Source organism: Lacerta agilis, chromosome 11 (assembly GCF_009819535.1).
Source record: "Lacerta agilis isolate rLacAgi1 chromosome 11, rLacAgi1.pri, whole genome shotgun sequence".
Classification (NCBI taxonomy): Eukaryota; Metazoa; Chordata; class Lepidosauria; order Squamata; family Lacertidae; genus Lacerta; species Lacerta agilis.
Window position 1 is genome coordinate 15851164 of NC_046322.1, and position 25112 is coordinate 15876275.

General features: G+C 45.2%; 1 protein-coding gene across 1 annotated transcript in view; it reads right to left on the reverse strand.

The window, feature by feature from the left end:
• ADAMTS12 (ADAM metallopeptidase with thrombospondin type 1 motif 12) overlaps window positions 1-25112 on the reverse strand; it is a 103356-nt gene that overhangs the window by 65153 nt on the left and 13091 nt on the right. The window contains exon 3 of the mRNA XM_033164729.1: window positions 7466-7637. Coding sequence (XP_033020620.1) covers window positions 7466-7637 — 172 coding nt within the window. The remainder of the gene's footprint in view (window positions 1-7465; window positions 7638-25112) is intronic.

Sequence of the window (25112 nt, forward strand, 5' to 3'; positions counted from 1 at the left end):
CCTTATGAGGAACGGTTGAGGGAGGTGGGTATGTTGAGCGTGGAAAAGAGGACACTGAGAGGAGATAAGATAGCCATCTTCAAATATCTCAAGGGTTGTCTCATGGAAGATGGAGCAAGCTTGTTTTCTCCTACTCCAGAGGCTAGGACCCGAACCAATGGATTCAGGAAGAACTTTCTGTCAGTAAGAGCTGTTAGACAATGGAACGGGCTCCCTCAGGAGGTTGTGGGTTCTCCTTCCTTGGAGGTTTTTAAGGAGAGGTTGGATGGCCATCTGTCATGGATGCTTGAGATTCCTGCATTGCAGGTGGTTGAACTATAAGACCTTTGGGGGTCCCTTCCAATTCTATGATTCTATGAAAGCATTCTTATACCACTTTAAGAGTCATGGCTTCCCCCAAAGAATGCTGGGAAATGAAGTTTGTTAAGGGTGCTGACGTCACAAATCCACAGTTCCCAGCACCTTGAACAAACTACAATTCCCAGCATTCTCCAGGGTGGTTAAAGTGGTATAAGAGTGGTTTGGATGCATGGTGTGGATGTGACAAGAGTTTGTGGCAAATCTTTCACTCACTGCAACAGGAGCAACAAGCAGTGTCTGTCACATCTGGCTGTCTTAAGTGTGTGAGCTTTGCAAAAACAACAACAACAACAACACACACACACACAAAACGCTGTCTTATACAGAGACTTTTCTTTTGCCATTTTTCTGACTTCCAAACAGTAAGGGAGAAATGATTGGGAAAGATAATACTTGCAAGGAAGAATAATTAAAGTCGTTTCATTATTGTTGCAGCTAAAGCTGAAATTGTATAGGGAGCTCATATGCTTATTGTAACCATTTTCACAAAGATGACAAAGCTTCTGCGCAGCTAATCAAACTCGTAATCTTGCAAAGAAAACAGCAATGATGAAAATGCAACCCAAATGCCGGCACTTCTAATTTCCAACATGCTATCATCTTCTTAATTTCAAGGAACATATTGCTTTCTTGTCACAATGTGATAAAGATGGTGGCGATGGCTGAATGGAGTAGAAAATATTGTGAACTGTACACCCATTAATTTCCCAGAGACCTGCAATCAGGTTCCTTTTTAACGACTCACACAACACCTTCTCCCACTGTCTAGAGTGGGGGGGGGGACACATTTGGGTTCCTTAGCTCATTGCAGACATAATTTTGATAGACTGAACATGTGCAGAGGAACAGTGTCATGGTAGCAGACTCATAAAATGTGTTTCTATGCCTGAAATAAACCCTTACACATACCAGACATTCAAATAAGAGATCACCACATCCCACATATTCATGCTACCTGAAAAAGTCAGCATTGCATACCCAGTCTTCTCTGGTTTTGGGGTCCCCCATGCCTAGCACCTTTTCCTTAAAGAAATTTGGACTCCTGGCTTACTCCTGAACACTTTCTCTTGGTTCATCCTTTATCCCTGGCTTGTTCCTTGCTCCTGCCTTGGCCCTTTGTGTGCTCAGCTGGAGACTTGTCCCCCCAGCTTCTGGTTCTCAGCCCCTGGCTCACTTCAGTGCGCAGCCAATCGCTCAACCCAGACGCTGCTCTAAGCACAGATGCTCCAGCAGAAGCACATGGGATGACCTCTCCAAACAATGTGCTTCAGCTATCAGAAATTTAAGAAATATGGATGTTGATGTATTGATACTCTAGGACAGGGGAGGGGAGCCTATTTCAGCCTGAGGGCCAGGTTCCGTTCCGGGCAACCTTCCAGGGGCCAGATGCCAAAGTGGGTGGCATTCTGCCTGAAATCACATGATTGTATAATGATAAGGTTATTGTATAATCTTAGAAGGGGCATCACCGCCATGCCCCTTTTAAGATTATACAATAACCTTATCATTATACAATCATGTGATAATAAGGGATAGATTGTACAATTAATGGACATCTGAATGTGCTTCCTTTCAGCGAGAGCTACAAATATATGGGCAAATATATTCTTTTGGAGTGACTAAGTTGTGTTTTCCATGATGTTCCCATGACATTCCATTGTACATAACAGAACTTTCACACCATTCGCTTGAAATGTGAATGTGTTTCAGTTTTCCGACCTGCTTAGCTTTGGCTAAGCATGTTTTCCCTTTCATGCTGATTGAGCAACTCTAAGACAGTGGAGACCGGTGCACTGCAGGGACCCTGCTGCAGTAACAGTCAAAGGTCTTTGACCCCAGATCACTTCACCACCGGTTGTAGAGCTCTGGGACTTGACCCCATTCCTGTTGAGTGAAAAGGTTTCTGCAAACATTCCTGAGAATTTGGACTGGGATAAAGATATACAGTTACTGATTATCGTCCTTACAGATGATGACCGTCTCCTTTCCTTCTAAGTGAGACTCGGCAGACCAATTTGCCATTTTTAATGTTTATATTGGCAAGATAATTTTTTGTTAAAAAAAGAAGGAAGTGTAGCCCAGCTACAGTGAGTGACAAAACTTCCATTTCCCCAGGCAATTAGGGCGAAACAGCTGGCCTTCGCTAATTTTGTCCATGACTAATTCAGAAGGAATTTGACCCAAAGGAGCTGGGGAGTCTTAACTAGGGGAGGGTGGAAATGATTTGAAAAAAAAGAATTCCGTGTCCTGTCTGCTGCAGATTTGGCCCAATGCCAATTTCAGGACAACTAGGATGAAGAGGGTTTTTTTTTTATTAGATCACGTACAAGGAGGAAAACAACAAGAAAGCATTTCATAAATCGGAGGCAGGATTTGCAGTGGGTCCTTTGAGCCCCCTAGGCCTAGGATGCTAGGGTGTGTGAACTGTTGTCCTCATTTGTGAGAGGGTGTGAGGTATCTGCACTACAAATTTAAATCTGTTTCAAACCTGCTTTAAGATATGTGGTGGCGTAATAGCTAAGTATATGAGCCCAACCCAGAGCTCCTCTCCACAGACTTTGGTTCCTTCAAGGCCCAGGAGAGGAGCGCCTCCTCAAAAATCTGCGCCCACAGCCCCTCTGGCACCCCACCCCCCATGCTATGCCCCTGAACTGAAGTGCAAGCTTTGCCTTTCCATTAGAATTCCAAACCATCTTGCAGAGCGGTGTAACCATTTAAACTGCTAACATGGAGCAGGAACATCTATTAAAGAGGAGGATTGTGGCTTGATTGCTTTCCCCATTCTCTGACAGCCCTCTTTGCTTATTTCTCACAATTACACCCGACAGCCTCAATCCAGCAGATGACATCATTGCTCTTGCTTGGAGGGGAGGGGGAAATGTCCTAGAGCTGCACTCCTTCTCTACTGTGCCACTTTGTCTTTTGAGATTGAGTGTAATGATCGCTGGCAGGCAAGCAAGCCTCAATAAGAATTAAGGACTCTCCGGCAAATTTATGTATGTTTATTTACAAAAAGACACATCCAGAGCCCGGCTTCTCACCTGCTCACATTTACGTTTGTTGGTCTGTCTGAAGTTTCACCCTTCCCACAGCAGGAAGGATGCTAGACTCCCGCCTTTCCCCTCTTGCCCTTCCGCTGCCTTCTGATTTTATCCAAATGCCTAGAACGGGGACTGAGAGGCTGACCTCCCCCCTACTCCCCACTGACTTGATACAGACTCAGATCTCTGCTTATCTGCTGGTTGCCTAGCAATGCTCTGGCTGCCTTCCAACTCCTCCTCTTCTTGAGAGCTAATATGAGTCTTCCCCAGGAAGGGGGTCAAGCTGCCCTCTCTCAATTCTGTCAGCCAGTTCTCATCTGCAGAGTCAGACCCTTGTTCACTTAGTTCAATCTCTGAGTCTAACTCATCCCCTGCGCTCTTGGAGGCCACGTTCCTGACCTTGAGGTGCTCAAGACAGAGGAAGGAAGCAGGGAGGAAAAGGTCATGTGATCCTACCTGGACCCTGAGATCATCTCAGACACCCCCACTCCATCAATGGGGTACACCCTGGAAGGCTAAGCACTTTCAGAACTGTGTAAATGCCTAGGGCATGAACCCCTCAAGTGTGAACGCAGTGCCTGCATGCAGATTAAGAGCTATCTCCCGCCTTGACTGACCAGCAGACTGCTGAGCCATTAGGTGGGGATCATGGGGTCTGTGCACTCCAAGCCTTCCCTCTCACCAAGATACCAGGAGATTTGAATTTCAAGGTTGAGCAACCTACTGTATACTGAGTAAAGAGACAAGAGAGGACTGTGCACTGCAGGGGCAGGAGGTGAGGATGGAGACAATTTTTAACCTGCAAGTGGTGATGGTGAATTTTCTGCCTTTGAATTCATTTGTGTAACAGACCTCCCTAATAGATAGATCTGGGACATTTAAGAAGCCTGAGATGAACAAGTTTCATTTTTTGGTTTTGCACATCCCCATCATTAACAAAAACCAACCAGCCAGCCAGCCAACAAACCAACAAACCACAAAGATAACTTCCGCTGGCTTCCAGCTCTATACTTGAACTCTTCATTCACTTTCCCATTAAAAAAGAAATTGCATAATGGCTATAGACACCATAATATGGAATAAACCAGAAAACCCAGAATTTTGACACTTTGCCTTACCTAAGCACTCGGCAAAAGGCATGTTGTCGCTCTTCCTACATTGTGTAGGCCTAGTAGTAATTTTTGTAGACAACTCATTTTTTTAATGGAGGGTAGGTTTGGACCACCTGAATATGAATCAGCCCACTTAACACATGACGACTGCTTCTCAATGATAATAACTTCTTTTCTAATAGTTTGTGTAAAGTACTCATTTCTGCACACAAGGGTGAGTGGAGCTTTGTGATTTTCCCTTCTTCAATGATAGAGTGCTTACGTTTGAATACGTGACCTCAAATACAGGAGCATAATATCCTAACGGCACAGACAATATCTAGTGTGTTGAACTGTGCATACCACTCTTCTACATTCCCCAGCCAAGTTTTTAAGGTTGTGGCTGAGTTTTGTGCTATGAATTCAAGCATGGCAGGATAGGCGGGGGGGGGGGGCAGAGAACAGAAGAGCCTCTAGCTAAACCATACGACAAATATGCCAGAACAGAGCTCCAAACTCTCCAAAAACGTACCACACCATGGATGGTGCCACAGATGACTGGATACACAACAGGAATGCTCCTGCCATCCTTATTATAGGAAGCAACTAGGATGCCTCTTCAATCCTTCTGCTCTGTCTTCCTTTGATAGAGTGTCAGAGGGTGGCCACATGTCCTACTTAAAAGTCTGGTTTAAAGATACGGGGGTCACCAAACTTTTTGGGCCCATGGGTGTACTTGGAATTATATTATTTAATTTGTTGTTGGAATCTCAGAGAGTTGGAAGGGACTCTGAGGATCATCAAGTCCAACCCCCTGCAATGCAGGAATGTGCAACTGTCCCTTATGGGGATCAAACCGGCAACCTTGACGTTGTCAGCATCACGCTCTAACCAACTGAGGTATCTCAGCTTTTTCTCCAAGGAGCTCAAGGTGGCATTTACGGCTCCCTTCAGGGACAATTTCTGGTGCAGGAGGGAAAGGCTGGTGCACACACTCTGAGGATCCTATCTAAAAAGAGAGAGAGAGAGAGCTGTGTGGAGCACACATTTAACACAATTCAATATTTCTTAATCAGTAGGCATATTTCTGCCACTTGGGCATTTAGCTTTCAAGTAACTGACTCAATTTCTCATATCATTTTCATGAGCAGGGGGGAAAGCAAACCACAGTCTAGCATATTCTAATGAAGTTTTGGTAAAAAAAATAACAATAGAATAATAATTTAGGTAACTTTTTGTGAATCTCATTTCCTATGCTTTAAGCAATTCCGAAAATGTCGATTCAAAGCAGGCCCCAGTAACCATGAAAACTAGATAATTATCTCAGGAAATGTAAGATGAACTTTTCAGAATGTAAGCAAAAGGGCATCAAAAGCCAATGGTTCGTGAGCAGCCGAGCCCATCCAGCACAGAAAAACCTAGTGTTTCAGACATTGCTTTATGCGTGCTTGTTATTGTTTATCTTCAATTATTTTAGAAAAAGAAAAAGAAAGAATATCCTGTCATGCATTATCATCTCCTGTATTTTCTTTAGCTTGCATACAGACCTGCCCCTTTCTTAAAGCATTTCCAGGGAGAGGATTTGGGGCACATCAGGCATGCTAATTCAGCATGTTCGGAATGCCTTGAATTTTAATTCAGAATGTCTGGAACCCCACAGCAGGTGATTACGATTCTGTTGATATTTATCCAGCGCACAAATGGCATAGCCCACAACGGTGTCATGCAGGGTTGGGGAACCTTTTGGGGACTGCTGACAGCATTACTACAGTAGAAAGCATTGTTGGGTGGGGCCAGAATCACATACAATCACACAACACCCCCTTGACATACGTACAGACGCACAATCCCAGACACAGAAAGCTTATTCCCTATGGAGACAGAGGCAGATATTTAATTTTCAGTAACTCCATGTGTGTGTCACAAAGTGCCATAGAGTTTATAAAGCAACGACAACTCTGAAATACCCTTTACTTGTTCAGGCTGTGCAAAAGTTGGGAGGGAGGACTCAGTAACCTTGGGGGGGGGGACTCAACAGAAAACAGAAGTTCAATATGTACCTCAACTGCAAGTGACTATCCAAAATCCTCAAACTTCAAAATGTGATGGCATCCTGAAAATGGTATATATGCAACTGCAAGACGCACCAGAGCTTCTTACATATTTTCAAGGAACACAATTGATTCTCTTACAAAGGTAAGAGCTGCCTTTATTTATTTTTCATTTATATCCCACCTTTATTCCAAGGAGCTCAAGCTGGTGTACATGGTTTTCCTTCTTCCCATTTGATCCTCACAACAACCCTGTGAGGTAGGTCAGGCCGAGAAACAGTGGCTGGTCTAAGGTCACCTATGCTTTGCAGGGAATTAAAGCCCTTTCCCTTCTGCTGTTCCCCACCAAAAAGTTCATGGGCAGGAGAGGACCCTGAGGGCCAATCGTAACTTTGGTCCTGTTTGACCTACAATCCAGGGACTCCCTGATGATGCGGTGCTTGGCCCAGCACCTGCCGTGTGTGGAGGCCACGTGGCCTGACCACAACACCGCCCCACAGGGAAGTGGAGCAGCCTTCTGGCGCATTTTATATCTATATAAGGGATGGGACGACAACTTCTGCCATATCTGAACACTGGCCATTCTGGGCAGAGGCTGGTGGGAACTGCAGTCCCCTACATCAGGAAGGCCACAGGGTCCCCAGTCCTGATCTACACTAACTAATCTAAAACCTCCTTAACCGTCGAAATTCATAAAACTGAACTCTTTGACTCCTCACAACTGTTGCCAAACTATCACCCCCAGGATTCTCTGAGGGAAACTATGACTGGTTTCAAAATGGTCCAGATTTTTTAAAACAGAGTGTTTTTGCCTAATGCTTCATGAAACAGCCATGGGGACAAGTTTATCCCCAGATAAGATATTTTGGATTCGATTATTGAACGAAAAGGCATTAAAATAAAAAAAGATTTGAATGTGTACCATTCACTCCACAAGTCTGTTCCTCCTTCAAACAGGTGCTTCGTCGTTTCCGCAAAGCTTTCTGAAAGACATTTGCCCTGTAGACTATATGGGCGTAAGGTCCTTCTCCTGACTGATATTTCTTCACCGGTTCAATGAAGTAATCTCCATCAGGGAGTTGGAAGTATCCAGCCTGAAAAGGGAGAGAGAGAAAGAGAGAGAGAATACATAGAACCATTACATTATTTGTTATCCACCCTTCACCAAAAGTGCCCAACGATGTGAAAATACAATACTGGTTTTTTGGGGAGTCTCCCTTGATTTTGCCACCTTTTGTTTCTCACACGGAAAGGTGGGTGGGAATTTTGGCAACTAGACAGAAGAGAAAGCATAACCTTACTGTTAGGTCCTCGGTTAGTTGCTCATGAGTAAGCAGTTTCCTTTACTAGTTTTATTGTGCAAACTATGTACAGTGCAGAGCTAATAAGTTCATGTCTGTATCAAGCATCGTCAGAATCCGGGAATGGCCCCTTCCGGTTCTGACCCCAACAAAAGAGTTTTGGTATACGGAAACCCCACCTCCCATCCTTTCATTTCACCCCTCGACGCCTTTGGGGCGCTGGAAGCTGCGCGTCTCCTTCATCGCCCCTTGAGCTAGGGGAGTGCAGGGTCTCTCCAGCATCCTCAGAGCCTCTTCCCTCCATACCCTGAAATGCGTGCCCCTCCCCACTGGAAGCCTCGCTGCTTCCTCTGCTGCCGGAGGAGGTGCTGCTGGTCAGGTGGGGCCGGTCCTCTCTGTAGCATCCCGAGAGCCCTTCCACCACCTTGCGCTGCGCCGGGGACAGTTCCCTGACACTTACCTTGTGGAGGAAACTTCACTTGGGTTAAAACAAAAAAAGTTGCCTAAGGAACAAAAAAAGGAACTTCCATCATGGCTCTAGGAGGACTAGCAGGACTTCTGATATTCTTTCTTTGGGGTTGTAAAGGTAAAGGGACCCCTGACCTTTAGGTCCAGTCGTGGACAACTCTGGGGTTGCAGCGCTCATCTCGCTTTACTGGCTGAGGGAGCCAGCGTACAGCTTCCGGGTCATGTGGCCAGCATGACTAAGCTGCTTCTGGCAAACCAGAGCAGCATACAGAAAGGCCGTTTACCTTCCTGCTGGAGCAGTACCTATTTATCTATTTGCACTTTGATGTGCTTTCAAACTGCTATGTTGGCAGGAGCAGGGACTGAGCAACAGGAGCTCACCCTGTTGCGGGGATTCGAACCACCGACCTTCTGATCGGCAAGCCCTAGGCTCTGTGGTTTAACCCACAGCGCCACCCACATCCCTCTTTGGGGCTGTATTCTCATATAAATATTGCACTTCATTGCAAATCTAAGTTGGAGTGTACCTGTGTGATAGTTTACCCTTTTAGCAAGGATATAACACATATTATTTTCCATACGCTCTATGGCTGGGGTAGCCAGTGTAATGAACTACCGGTATAACTCCAATCACCCTTAACCATTCACCATGCTAGCTGGGGTTGGCAGCAGATGTAGACCAAAAGATCTGTGCTAACCCCCATATATTATGGTGTATTAGTGCTGAGCTGCCTTATTAATTACCCTTTTGCTGCCTGAATCATTCACCATTCAGCCAAAATTTTGCACACCACCTACAGGAAGACGTATTTGGTGTGAAGGCAAAGTAGGAACAAAATGTGTATTATATATATATATATATATATATATATATATATATATATATATATATATATAACATAATCACCAGCTTTTTGACATGTGAAGCAATTCTAATACACCACTGACAGATGTCAGGATGGACCAAATACACTGAACCAGCAGTTAAAACACCATGTGTGAACTGTTTCTTATTTCATTTATGTTGAATCATAACTAGTTTTACCTCCTTGCCCCTAGATTTTATCTCATGAATTTCACATTTTTTTACCTTTATTTGCATGACTCTGAGATCTAAAAAACCAACAATTGCAGTTCTTCCAATCTTATCAACCATTCCTATGCTAGGATGAGTCACAGCGGTCGGCAAGACTCTCCTGTTCCAGGCCCATGTCGGACAGTTTTCTATAAAAACATCAGGGAAATCACTTTTCCACTAGTCTGCTGACATGCTACAGTCCCCCTCCCAACCCAATCCAACCCCAACCCTTGAATAAAGATATTAAGACGCAAAAGGGCAATTCAATTCTTCCTAAGCACATTAAAGTAATAAAAATGCATGACACAGCTTTCAAAATGCCAGCTGCTATTGTTGCCCCGATTGTCTCGAGTTCAGCTGGAGTTCTTTTCAGGGGGAGCTGGGCTAGGCTGGGCTTGGGGGCAGTTCCACTCTCACAGCATGCAAAAGATCTCACATTTTCATCCTGGCAAAAGTCGGTTTGAGATAAGCCCAGCTGCAGGGAGAAAATCCACATCTAGCAAATCACGCCTCTTTATGATCTGGTAAAGCAATGTGGGAAATTGTGTCGCAGAGCACATTAAAATGTGCAGATGCCAATTTACAAAGAATGGCGATGATTTAAATGGAGATATTCTATATCTCACCATGGTGGGGAAGACTGTGACCAGCTGTGTGTGTGTCACTTCTAGCTTAGAGGCTAGAAGTGTGTGTCGGGCACAACGCCTGGACATGTTGCATGGGGCATCTGGGTATCACCTGACAACTTGGTTCCCGTGGCTGGTGGCTCCTCCTCCTCTTCCTGCCACTGCCGCAGGCCAAGAGCTGCTTCCCCTCCACGGCAGGAGGAAGAGGAGGACCCATGCCACCACGTTCCCAGCTCATGCAAAAACAGTGAGCCACTGTCACCACACTTCTGGAAGCCGCCGCCGTACTTCCGGAAGCACATTTCTGACGCCAGCTTCCTGAAGTACACTGGCACTGGCAGCCTAGCAGCTTGGCAGTCCTTGCGGTGCCGGCAGCAGCCTGGCAGGCCTCGCGCCAGTGGACTGGCAGGCATTGCAGCAGTGGCAACACAAGCTGCCCATCAATTTTAGGGGGGCTGAAGTCACCTCAATCCCTATGAGTTGCGGCCCCTGTGTGCGCGCATATCTGGAACCACTGTAAGTGCTTCTTTGTCACTAAAGACTTAACTATGAGGTATGTGTCTTTCTGGCAGGGGCAGGGGCAGGATACCCACCCCTGTCCCTTGTGGCTGGTTTCCCCCCACTTAAATGCTCCACCAGGTTATTACTGTCTTTCCCATTGTGCTCTGAAACCAGAAGCAAATCCATTTGGAGGGGAATGCCGGGTTTGCAGAGGAGAATCAGCAGGCACAGAAAAAGTGAACTGCACTTCCTTCGCACTCACAGATACTTCCTTAGAACAAGTGCTTCACCCTGTATTTGAACTATTCCTGCACACATGGGATTGTAAACATCTGTTTGCTAAGTTGTTCTGCCCTGTGTTAAGCGGGGGGGGGGGGACACTTATACCCAGTGTTAGCAGCTACCTATCCTTTTCCTTTTTGTGTGCCAATTCCCTACCCCCCACCTCCCCGGCTCACTAAAGTTGTTTGTACAATTTGTGCAGACACGTTCCCACTTCACCGAGGCATCCGTTGACTCCGCGTACGGTTCTTATGATATATTCATTAGCTACTGTACTGTCCTCCAGGATCTCTACAGCCTGAAATGTGAGAGTTGGCATGTAACGGATGAGCGTTTTAATTATTTGCCTACTCAAGCATTTACTTACCCTGCTACTTCAGGGCACACTGTACTGCAGACATTTCCTTGACTTTACAACAACCCACCACGTTGCATTTTTACAGGTTGTTATGACTCCGTACAACTTGTCCTCTTATTAAAAATTAGGAACCTCAGAACATAATATAACTAAAAACAGAAGAAGTTGCAGGTTTGATTGACATGGCAAGCTTGGCAGAATCCAAACTAGCAAGGGAAAAGGAGAAACGAAAACAACCACTGATTAATTTTTCAAACTTTTTTTTTTAAGTGAAAGAAGTATGCAAGTTACATCATCCAACATGGAGTTAATTCCCATATTTTCAGCTCAAAAGCAGCTGGAACTTCTGGGAGGCTACTGGGAAAGTGGACTCACCATCAATGTCTTGTCCAGCATTTCCCTTTTGCTGCTGCCAGTGTCCTCTTGAGGGAAAGTGGGGGAGCTGATAGTCAATCATCTAGGCTGGCAAGAAGACCCCTCTTCTCTGAACTGTATTTTAAACAGGCAGCTGAGTCTCCATGGGGCCCAGTAAGACCAGCTGAAACCTTGTGGTCTGTAAACTTTCATTTTACTGTGGTCTTACTCATTTAAACCTATAGATTATTTGTTGATTATTTATATCCCATCCTTCCTCCCCAAGGAGCCAAGGGTGGCAAGAATAAAGACACATACATGCCCCAGTTCAGTTTCTACCATGTGTCAGGGGTGGGAATCAGGAGGTCAGCAATAAATCACACTGTGTCAGTGAAGTTAACTCCCTCTTCTCCTGCTTCCACTTCTAATTCTGGTTCCTGACTTCTCTGTGCCACACACATACCCTTCTCACTAAGCCCTGTTACCTCTTCAGTTTCCGACATTTCCTCCCCCCCAGTGTGCTCCCTCTTCTCCCTCTGACCACTCATCATTGTCCCACCACCAATCCCCTGGGGGTTCCCCGCTGGTGCCACCCTTCACTCCTCTGCATCCAGCCTGTCCATGACATCACAGCCATCTCAGATTAGAATCTCATTTGTTTGTTTGCTTTTGTTTATTGAGGTATGGCTGTATTGCGATATCATAAAATATCAAAACAAAATAAAAAAAAATTCCTTCCAGTAGCACCTTAGAGACCAAGGTGCTACTGGAAGGAATTTTTTTTATTTTGTTTTGACTATGGCAGACCAACACGGCCACCTACCTGTACATAAAATATCAAGGCGGCTACACAAAATGAGGCCAGGGACCATGTGCAGTCCCCAGGCTGCCCACCTGTGTCCTAGATCCAGCCTTGTTACTAGGTTCTCAAGTGATGGATGTGCCATTCATCTCCTCATAGAAAGAAACAGCCTAGGTTTTGCAATGCTTTGATAGACTACTGCAGTGCATTGGGTGTGGGCAGGGGCGTTCTTTGGCTGCCTGGGGCGGGAAGCCAAGGGGCCCCCCTGGGGGTGGGGCATCACGGTGCGTGCTTGCATCATGATGTCATGACACATGCGGCGCCCCGCCCCCTGGGGGTGCCGGGCGGCGGCGGCACCCCTTCATGCCGCGGCTGCTCGTGCCTGCGTGAGCAGCCACTGCACGAAGGGGTCTGCAAAGACTCCCGAATCCGCCGCCCGGGCTCCCTTGGCAGAGCGCAAGTTGGGGCAGGGAGAGGGACAGCCCAGCGAGGAGGGGTGTCCCTCCTCGCTGGCCCGCCCCTCTCCATGCCCCGGCTCCGCAAGCCCGCCAGCAGCGGAGCTCGACACAGAGGAAAGGGGCAGGCCAGCGAGGAGGTGGAGGCAGCCCACCTCGCTGGCCAGCCCCTTGCCTCCATGCCAAGCTCCGCCGCTGGAATGGGGAGGGGACTATTTTCAGCGCTGCCAGGGTGGAGCCGCATAGGCGGCCAGCGAGAGGGGTGACACCCCTCCTCGCTGGCTGCCACTGCAGCTCCACCCCAGTAGTGCCGAAAATAGCCTTAAAAGGAAATAAATAAATAAAGCCCAGGGGGCGGGGCTGCCCCGATGTGTCACCCCCAGCAGGGGCACTGCCTGGGGCCCCCCGCCCCCTCCGCCGCCCCTTGTTACGCTCCTGGGTGTGGGGCTGCCTTTGAAAACAGTTTGGAAACCTCTGTAAGACTTTCTGGGTTTCTTGAGGGGCCCAATCCACCTAAAGTTAATTCTCACTGATTTCAACGGGAAAGCAAATGCTTAAGTCTCTTTAAGGACTTTACAGCACTTAAAGATGTGCATTTAGAAGTCATTAGTGTAATTTAAATAGAATTAAAATCTCATCCTAGCAGGGAAGATTGTGTCTGCTGCTTAGGTGTGAATTGCTGATTGGCAACTCCCAGGCCCTTGCTCTCCCTTCTTACAACTCTTTATCTTTAAATGGGACTGGGCAGCCCTTCAAACAGAGGACCATAAAGTAAGCCATTTTAGCCAGAGTGCAGAAGGAGTTGCCCAGATGGCTACAGGGTGGTTTCTGCTTCCTTCTACACTTGCTCAGTCTCAGTTGACATAACTGGTACACTCTTAAGGGATGCAAATTTTTGGACATTTAATTATACTTCTGCAAAGAAGCACCATTTGCATTTTCTGCCTCAGTTGCCAAAAAAATAGTCTTGGGCGACGAGTAAAGTTAGGGAGGAAGAAATATTTCTCTGTCGCTATCCGTCATCCTGCCAGCCACAAATTTAATCGCTGGGCTTGTGAGAAAAGGGATTGTTTCTGACTTTATGATTGCAGTTTGCTCCATTTCCCAGGTGCTGGAAAGAAACAGCTGCACAATCTGCTGTGCTTTCCATAAGAATGTTACGGGCACACTGACAGAAACAAGGCTGGAGCTTGCCTCTCCTGATTATCACCAAGGAGGAAAAAGGGAGGCGAGCCGGTATGCGAAACCAATAACTTCACAAACTGCGGAGCCTGCTTTTGCCAGAAGGGCCAGCTGCAAAGTTTTAGAAGAGATCACTCTGCATTAAAGGAAACATTGTACAGCACATTATGTTGTGCACGTTGCACCCTAACACTTAGGGCCATACTAGATGTGATGTTAATTGCATGAATGAAATTAATGAGCATGCTTTTTATTCTATAAATAGCAGCCAGGGAAAGCCTGGTCAGCCCTGGACTCATCCGTGGTACGGAGGGGACTTGATGATAACCAAAAGGCCTGTAGTTCACTGGTAAAGCATCTGTTTGGCATCTATAAGGTCCCAGATTCAATCCCCAGCATCTCCAGGTGAGGCTGGGAGAGTCCTCTGCCCAAAATCCCGATCAGTAAAAATATTGAACTGGATGGACCAAAGTTCTGACTTGGTATGAGCACATTCCCAGGTTTCCTATATTCCAGAGGAGTGAGAACTTCCAGAGGCAGCATTTACCTGAGATTTCTGAAGGAAGAGATCAGTGAAGGCTTATGGTGTTTCCTCCATAGGTGGAGGCACAGCTTTGTTACCACAAAATCCCAGAAAACAGCACAGGTACACGGTTCTAAGCACACCCAGCCCAAGGAGGACAATAGCTCAGTCAGTCACACCATTGGTCCATCTAGCTCAGTATTGTCCACACAGACTGGCAGCAGCTCTCCAGGGTTTCAGGCTGTGTTGTCTCCCAACTCTACATGGAGATGCCAGCGACTGAACCTGGGACCTTCCGCATGAAGATGCCAGCGACTGAACCTGGGACCATACCCTCCTGCTGAGTGACGGCCCTTCCTCCAGGCATCAAAATGTCTTACGCATTTTGGGTGAGCACTTGTGATGTGCTGAGTGGTGAGACCTGTTGGCAGCCGTTCCGCATGACGTAGGCATTTCCACATAGGAGATTGCGCAGTCAGTGCAGAAATCCATTGTGCTCGGAAAGGAAGGTTGACAAAGCACCCTCCTAGCTGCTTGTGCTTCGGGGAAATGTTGTGGATGGCAAGGCCAATGAAATTGTTGGAGACAAGGACAAATGCCAATATTGGCAAGCTACAGGGGTCGTTAAGGGTTTGACAAATCGGGCAGATTTTTTGAGTTATATGCAAGTGCCTCAGTGGAATAACCAAACAGCTTTCTAATCAGCGTTGAAGCTTACCTGCAGCTGCTGATAGAGCCCATGTTATTCAGGCGAGTGAAGTTATTTCCATAAGAATTACAGCTCTACATGGGCCATCATTTTAACAAAAGCACTTTTTCCATTTTGTATGAACTCTTGCTCTTTGTTCAGTTCTTTATTAGAATCCCCAATAAATCATTCTCAACCAGAGAATGTCCATTCCCCCACCCCAGCCCAGTTTTGGGGATATAATTCTGCTGTTCCTTCTGCAGCTCAAAGTTTTTTTATTGTCACTCCTAGGCAAGGCAAGGTTATCTTAATGTCGCAGACTATTTGGGAGCAATCTTCAGGTTCAACAGAATGCTGGCCTTGCTGGGAGCAGCACACAAAACAAACTGCCCAGGCTGTTTAAGGCGAGACAAGCAGCCCCCCCCCCAATGAATGATGCCAATCTAAAGAAACAGGTTGGCTTGGTCTATTTCTGAGCCACTTCCAAGCTAAAAGCAGGGATGCAAGGAGGGACTGCTGCTTAGGCAAATGTCAAGGAGAGCAAGGAATGAACATGCTACAGATGTATAAAATTATGCATAGTGTAATAGAGAAAGTGAAGTTCTCCCTCCCTCTGTCATAATATAGTAAAACCCAGGACCCAACCTGTGGCAGACAATTCAGGATAGACACACACACACACAAAAGTACACACAGTGCATGGTTACAATATGACATTTCCTCCCATGGGAGGTCATAATGGCCACCAATCTAGACAACTTTAAAAAGGGTTTGGACAATTCATGGAGGATAAGGATATCAGTGGCTATCACAGACAGAATTCCTCTGAATTACCAGTTGTTGGGAAATATGTTCAAGAGAGTGCTACTGTACTCTTGTTCTCCTTGTAGCCATCCCAAAGGCACCTGGTTGGCCACTAAGAGAACAGAAGCTGGACTAGATAAACCTTTGGTCTGGTCCAACAGCATATTTTTTACATTATGGTGATGGGACCTGAAAGTGTTTATCTTCAGTAGGATCCCCTGGCATAAGAGCAATGAGTAGGGCCAGTCAAGTAAGCTTCGGGAGATAAACATCTTCTGATGTTGATCTACAGCATATCCACAGAGGCCCGAGGCTAATGGTTCAAGTCAGACCCACCTAGGGTAGAGCACAGAACCTCCCCAGGTGAACATACGTTCCATAGACCACTTTTATGATGTTATTTACAGTACATGTACACAACAGAACAGTAGGAGATGGGGGGAGGTGTCATGGGACACTTTGTATTTTTTCCTCTCTCTCTTTTGCAAATAAGTATTATTAGAAGCAGGGAAAGGACCATATACCGGTAGCTGACTCCATCAACTTTAAGCACTGTCAACTCCTGTAGATTTTAATGAGAGAGTTAAGCTTCTGCTTTCCCATTGAAATCAGTTGGACCTAAAAGTAATTGACTTCAACTGAATTGGACCGAAGGTTCCTTGAGATATCTGTCTTGGGACATTTTCTAGAACAAAATCCAAGACCCTATTCAGAGATACAAATCACCAGGAATGATGGGTGGAGTTGGACTGTCATAACTATTCTGGCTAATATCCCAGGAAAAGCAGCTGGTGAAGACATAGGGTGACAGCCAACTTTCAGTCCATTGATCTGAAGGGGTCAATTCTGAGTATAACTGATGTTGGATATCACCCGTACAATAGAATTGTTCAGCTTAACTGCCCTGTGTCTCAAGCCATGCAGTAAACCGGATTACACTGAATTCTTAGCCGCTTACACTTCCAGTTTCTTAAGAGTTCTTGAATTGCAACAGAGGATTATATTATCTGCTGCATTTAGAAACAGCTCTAATTTATACATTTTTATCTTTTCAAGGTTGCATCTCATGTAAAAAGATTTAGGTGGTTTGCATATTGTGAGATCAATGGTTCCTTTGTCTATTTCTGAAAGGCTTGTGATGAGGAATTTTCCCTCTTGTTTTGTCCTAATCATATTCTAAATATAGGGAATTGGGTGGAGAAAGAACCAATCTGAAGTTATGTATATCCATAGAGGGTGGGGAAAGGAATTTTATATGCCCTAGAAGTTGTCCTTGGCTTTGTGAGCAAGTAAATGATATTTTCCTTTTATGAAAGTCACTTTTGTTCTCCTATGCACTGGGACAAGATTAATCCAGCTAGAATGAAAGGATATACAAGAATTCATTTGGGGTTTAAAATTAGGGGTGTGCATCAGCCACAAAATTGGATTTGTATCTGAATCTGCAGCTTTGGGAAACACCCTGGTTTCTTTCAGGTCCACTCTGTGCCTTTCTAATTCAACTCTTTGTTTGAGACCAGATTAGGCCTCTTAAAAAACAAAGCTGTTGCCTCCCCGACCCACCATCGCTATAATGGAATATTTTGAAATGGCTACAAATTGTAGTCAGATACACCCAAGACTTTTTTTTTTTGCACAGAATCTAAAGTTTGATTTTTTAAAAACAACAACTTTTTCATTTTCTGAAAGAATTGGTTGAAATTCACAGGCATGATCTGACTTGGAAACATGGCAGCTTTGCCCCAATCAGCCCAATTCACCTCCTAATTTGCGATACTGTACATGCATAGCCGATGCACACTCTTAGTAATAATATTGCTTTCCGGGAGTAATAATTATTTGATGATTTGTGGCATGGTGCATCTGTCTGTTTCATAAGAGGCACATGATATTTGAAAACATAGTGAGATATCTGTAAAATTAATCATGGGGTTTACGGGGAAAATAAGGTTATGCAAGATGGAATATTGTAAGATGATGCAGAATAATAGGCAGGAACATAATCAAAATTTGATAAGGTTGCTTGTTTAAGAAAATCTGTTAATGGCATCTATTTTTAACTGTTCTGAGTGTATGTGTATGTGTGTATGTATATGTATATGTATGTATGTGTGTGTGTAATCGGGGGGGGGGGATCTCTCAGGAGCTGCATGTACCGGTACGTAGATGTGGCTCAAGCCAGTGGTGAGTGGGACTACAGCGGGGGGGGGGGGTAGGGGAAAAGTCAAGAGTGGGCACAGCAACCTACTTTCTCTCTCTCTTTCTGCCAACCCACCCCCCTCCTCTTTTTCAATGGATGTTTAGAGCATGATAGGACTGGCATTGGAAAATGGAGCAGCTAACCTGACATAGACTTTGTATGTTTCTCTCATCTCCAAGATGCTGAAGCCTGAGGAACTGCAACCTTAATCAACAGAAAGCAGGACCGGTAAGAGACCAGTGAGCTTTGCAAGCTTAAGACACCAGATCTAATCCCTTATCTTCACCTGAGCAAACCAGGTGCCAGGTGATGGGAAAGATCTCTTCCGGACTTAGGTCCTGAAGAGCCACCACCAGTCAGAGTCGACAAGAATGGACTAAGTGGACCATTAATCTGACCTAGTATAAAGCAGTTTCTTCTGTTCTTTCATATTTAACTTACTTAGGTTATATGGCAACAACGACAGCAACAAAAGCCCACATGACGTTTTAGCTATTCCAAAAAGGAAGCTTTTGCGAACCTCATTTCTTTGCTTACAGAAGCATCTAAACATGCACCAGACCATGCAGTCAATACTCTCTACAAAAGAAGAAATACATGTTTTTTCCTAGAAAATGGAACAGAGTCTCCAATTACCCAGATTACAGTGTTCAACAGGCAGAGAGAGAGAAGAAACTTCAGCCCTCAACACACACACCCTTTTCTGATACAGCTGCCTCTGCAACAATGCAACAAGCAGCGTCTGTCAAAACTACACCATATTCTCATGATAAGAAATTTACACGAAACCAATGTCTGCAAATGCACAGGTAAAATACCTTCATTTAAATTACATAGCCTAATTTTTTTTTTTGTACTGAGCAGTTTTAACCTGTGGGGGAAACAAGCAGCTTGAGAAGCGATTTTTAATTAGGAAAAGAGCATATGGATAATCATAGAATTGTAGAGCTGGAAGGAACCATGAGAGTCATCTAGAACTACCCTTTGCAATGCCATCTTTTGGCCCAGTGTGGGGCTTGAATTCATTATTCTGAAATTAAGAGTAGGCTATCATGCTCTACCAACTGAGCTATCCAGTTGAATACCTTCCCAAGGCAGTTTGGTACAAATGGCAACCTCTGAACACACACACACACACACAGAGAGAGAGAGAGAGAGAGAGAGAGAGAGAGAGAGAGAGAGAGAGAATACAGCTGGATTCTAGATCTCTCACCCAATGTGCACTTTGGCCCTATCTACAGTGACAAAATGCAAAAGATGGCAGGCCTCCTGCACATTTAAGTTACTGAATTTCCATCTTCTACACAGCTATTAAAGGTCTGGGAGCCCTGTTTTCACATCTGGCCATCCTGGTTGTAGGTGACAATGCACAAGTTACTGGGTGCTTCCAGACTGTGGCTATTTTCAAGTGGGATTCAATCACATGGCAGCAAATTCAGGCTGCACAACTAAAGCTGATCTGGAGCTCTTGCACAACAAGCCCGCTTCCCCCAAAGACCAGAGTTTTTGCTATAAGGAACGTGATGGAAAAGTGAATGAAGAAGTGTAGAAGAACACTCATTTGACACGGCCTCATCTAACCTCCCTGCAAACAAATCAGAATGAGTGCTCGAGGAATAGCTGGTGTCATCTCACTTCCTTGCAAACCAATCAGGATGGATGCTAAATAAACAGGTCACCTGGAAGCAGCCACTGTATCTCAACCTAGCCTGCCTCACTGGTGAGAGGATGAAACAGAATAACCCCATGCAGTTCTTTTTTGGGGAAGGGAAAGGATACAAATTAAAAAGAAAGATAAGACAGTCACTGCAAGGTTGTCATCTACTTGTCCTTATAAGCCATTTCCTATGGGGAAATCTGACAGGGGAATTCAGACATACTGTGTGATTCTTTGACCCCCTGCAAAGAAAGATGTCAATGAGGAATGCAAAAAGACTGTTAATTGTTCTCGCCTACTCCAAGCAGAACAGTATCCTCCTGAGCACATCAACAGCACAGTGACTGTGACAGTGACTCCTCATAAATGAAATGATCCTTTCCCTTGACTCTTAAAAGGCCATTCCTCTTAAGATTTAGTGTCAGGAAATAACGTAGTCCTGGACACAGCAGAGTTAACCGCAGGTTTTCTTGAAGCTTCTGGCTGTAGAGCATTAACTGGACAGCACAACGCAGGATCTCAGCACAGCAACTCACTTGGATAACTATATACAGTATTTATTGAAGCAACTAGTATCCATAAGTTACTATGTACAGACTTTACAAATAAAAGAAACAAAACATAAAACCTTCCCTCTCTGTCTCTCTCTCTCAACCTTCAGTACAGTACACTACTAACAACTACCACTACCACACAAGCTCTCACACAGAGCTCATTCTTTAGGAACTCATTGACCAATCACAGGTCGTTGCTAAGGGTCTAGAGGGAGAGCAGATCTTGGCTTTCTGCCAACTGGTAATTGCTACAGAGGTGATAAGCTGACTTTCTGCACGTAGGCACTTTGAAATCTCTAACAATTCCTTCCTAAACTGATGCAGTGATGTAGGCCCAATTGCTGCTGAGTCCAATGGTTTAAATGATGGTGCTGCTAATGATTCAGTTTGCCCAGAGTGTAGCAAAGTTTATTGATTTTATTTCTTAAACTCAAGAGTGTGGGTAATGAATATGTCATATAAAGCAAACTTGTGTGCCAGTTTAATAATAATAATAATAAATCACAGGAAACCTTTAAATTGAAAATGAAGGTATTTCAGTTCTGTGAAATGTAATACTGTAGGTTCCTGTTTCCTCCCCAAATTGGTTTCATTGCAGCATCAAACAGCTGATTAGGTTTCAAATAGAATTGAAGCAAGATCTTACCGCAAGGTGGAATTACACGTCCGCTACAGACCATGTCAAGCACCTATGATTAATGCATCCTAGTAAATTGCTTACAAGATGGTTTGCAGCTTAAACAAGAACGTGATCCTACTCAGTTCTGTCCTCTCCTCAGCCTAAACCAAATTAAAAGACACAGTCTTTATAAGCAAGGCACTCTGTGAAGTCTCAAGTATTCTCCATTTAAATTCCTTAAGCCTTTCCTGGTAGTCTTCTGGTCTTCTCTGGAAGCATAGATGGGAGGGAACCTGTGGCACTCCATTATGGTTGGACTACAAATTTGCTCACCCCTTTTTGTTGAGTGGTGTTGCGGGATGGCAGAGGGAATCCTGGCATCAGAGCCCCTTCCTGATTGGTGGCGTGGGCGTAAGCCCGTGCCACCTATCAGGAGCTGGATCTTGGCCTGCATCCCAGTTTTGGTGAATGGGAATGCAGGTCTGGATGCAGGTTAGGCAAGGGGGCGGAGGCAACGGATGGAGAAAGCATCCCTTGGTGTCTGCTCCCTGCCCATTTAAACAGCCTGCACCTGTGGTCATGTCCGTGTGCCCAGGTGGGGCCTGGGCCGAAGACACTCCCCCAGATGGCAGTCCCTGCGGGTGGCACCCTATTTGATATACCGGTAAGTCTTAGGAAAACACGCCTGGATCGACCTATGTGTCACTTCCGGTGAGCAGGCCGGAATTATTCGATTGCCACAAGCCCAAGCCAAACCTCTTCCATCTGTATTCAATAAAGTTGTGGTCTTTATCTGGGGTAGGGGTCTGGGAGCACGATACCTTGACCTGCAACTCTGACCACTGCGAATGCTGGCTGGGGGCTGATGGGTGTTTGAGTCCAGAGCACACTGAGAACATCAGGTTGGGGAGAGCTACCATATTCTGTCGTTTCCTTTTCATGTAATAAACCAACATTTTTCATTATTTTGTTTGAGAACTCCTTGCAGGCATGAGACGGGGGGCAAGCACATGTCTAGCAAAAGGTCCTAAACTTCTTGGTAAGGGTGTGTGTGGAATATATGTGTTACGGATATGCATTTGGGTTCAGACACATGCATTGTAACAGTGTCTGTCGGTTTACGCTTAGGCCAATAACCTTTAACATCTAGTTTATTGCGCAGCAATTATTTTGTTTATGAGCTGATGCCACATCCTGTATAACCTTGCCCTCACAAAATGCCTTCCAGGAAGCACAGTGTAAATCGCAGTTGGTGGGGCACAGGGGGAAGCTAGCCATGACACATCTCTATGAACGAAACTATTACTGCTGGGTGACTGACTGAGAAAATGAGCCCTGGAAAAATCACAGCGTTCTTAAACCAGAAAAACATATTTACTGCAAGCAATTCAGTGGTTGCTATTCCTGCAGAGTAAGCACTTTGGGCAATCAGCTACAGAGGCATAAGCAACTGGATATGATGCTAGAAGGAGGAAGAGCAAGACAGTAAAGGTAAAGATAAAGGTAAAGGGACCCCTGACCGTTAGGTCCAGTCGCAGACAACTCTGGGGTTGCAGCGCTCATCTCGCTTTACTGGCCAAGGGAGCCGGCATACAGCTTCCAGGTCATGTGGCCAGCATGACTAAGCCGCTTCTGTCGAACCAGAGCAGCGCATGGAAACGCCATTTACCTTCCTGCTGGAGTGGTACCTATTTATCTACAGTGGTACCTCTGGTTACGTACTTAATTCATTCTGGAGGTCCATTCTTAACCTGCAACTGTTCTTAACCTGAAGCACCACTTTAGCTAATGGGACCTCCGGCTGCCACCGTGCCGCCAGAGCACCATTTCAGTTCTTAACCTGAAGCGTTATTTCTGGGTTAGCAGAGTATGTAACCTGAAGCATATGTAACCTGAAGCGCATGTAACCCAAGGTACCACTGTAGTTGCTCTTTGACGTGCTTTTGAACTGCTAGGTTGGCAGGAGCTGGGACCAAGCAACGGGAGCTCACCCCGTCGCAGGGATTCGAACCACGGTCCTTCTGATTAGCAAGCCCTAGGCTCTGTGGTTTAACCCACAGCGCCACCCGCGTCCCTCCAAGAGTAAGACGGAGGGACACACAAAGCCTGCATCAGAATCCTAAGTGCCAGGAAGCAGAAGACCTGCAATCCTTCCCAGTGGCTCACCAGAGCTTATACAACAACACCCATCCATGTTGTCCCAGAGTGGGCTACAGCAACTTAAAAATAAAATATTTTAAATCAGTTTAAAACAAATATTGTTCTTCTGTTCATATATAGTGAAGTGGGTCGTGTCATGTTACGTTCCAGATGTGAATAAATTAACTTTTAATCTCTTACAGAACTGCTTCTGCGGTTTAACCAAGGCCTAAAACAGGAGTCTACCATCCTAAACCTTCTTCTCAGTTGTCCTAATGTCTGCCCGTTCCCTCTCTTTTCCCAGAGTTTGCTTTTATTTAAAGGGGAAATAACATATTAACTAACAATAAAGGGCACACTTGGGGATAACTTGTGGATTTGGAAACTAGTTGATGGTGGTTTGTGGGTTTTTTTTAATGCTTGGTACTTTTAGTTCCAGGGTTGCATTTGTGTTCCCTTTAAATACTTTTACTGTTTTGTCAGGGTCAGAACATTTTGTTCAGGTGGTCTTTCCCCTAATTTTAATTTCTAGGTTGTGTCTGTTTTAATTAGATCTGCTCTCTGCTGTTTCACTTTGCTGACTGTTTTGCTGTAGTTTGAATGCTGTTAGCCTCCTTGAGCACTACTTTGGTGAGTAGAAAGGCAGGATAGAAAAGAAATAATGAAGATAAAGCTTGAGGCAGACAGTAAATTTGCCTAAGATGAAGGCAGGTTGCAGTTACCTTTCACACACATACTGTGTAAAGCAGTCATTCGCCACTGCTGCCAGTAAAATGCATTCAGTCACCCAAAGGATGCTGTGTTACCTAGGGACTTAACACATTGCTGTTCTCTGCCCTAAACAAGCCTTAGCCTCACCTTGTTTCATGCAGCTTTCCCTTTCCTTGCCCTCTTTCCGTCTGAAAACCTGATGGTGAAGGCAGGAAGGTAAATTTTGTGCAGAATATACATCCCCAGAGGACTGAAGCAGGTTAGTGAGGCTATATGTTACTGGAGAAAGCAAGAAAGCCCTGAACATTCTGAAGTTCTTCTGGGATTTCAGGGCAATGCAATTACACGCTGAATAACTGGCAATCTGCTCTGCAGGACAGCCGTGCTCAAAAGACAGAATCTTGACAAGTTATTTTGACATGCAGCCTTCTGAAATGAAGTCCCAACAGATCTCAGCTTGACAGCAGATCCTGCTTGGGCAAAGTTAGAGCAATGATATGTTCACGTCTAAACAACACACACACACACACACACACACACACACACACACACACACCCCACCACCCGAAAAGAAAAGATATCCTGGAAAAAATGGCCTTAAGTCAGAACTCAATGACAAGTCTCAGGGTTTAAAATGAGACATTTCAAGATGAGGCATACTGAACAGTTCCTGTCCAATGTCTCTTCACAGGGGATGAAAGGTGTCTCCGAAAAAAAATACACATCACTTGGGAAGACAGGTGAACAAATGCCAGTGTACTGGAAGAAGCAAAGATCACCAGTGTCGAAGCAATGATTCTTCAACATCAACTTTGTTGGACCGGTCATGTTGGGCGGATGCCTGATTATCGTCTTCCAAAGCAAGTACTCTATTCCCAACATAAAAATGGTAAGCATAATGATGGTGGTCAACAAAATAGGTTCAAAGACTCTCTCAGCACAAATCTAAAAAAAATGTAGTATAAACACTGACAACTGGGAAACACTGGCCTGCAAACACTCCAATTGGAGAACAGCCTTTACCAAAGATGTCATGGGTTCTGAAGACGCTCAAACTCAGGATGAAAGGGAGAAACACGCAAAGAGGAAGGCACATTTGGCAAACACTCATCATGGAAAATTATGTCCCCACTGTGGAAGGACGTGTGGATCCAGAATTGGCCTCCACAGTCACTTACGGACTCACTGCTAAAACCGTGTTTATGGAAGACAATCTTACTTGACTATGAGTGATCGCCAAAGAAGAAGGAGAGAGCAAGGAGAGAGG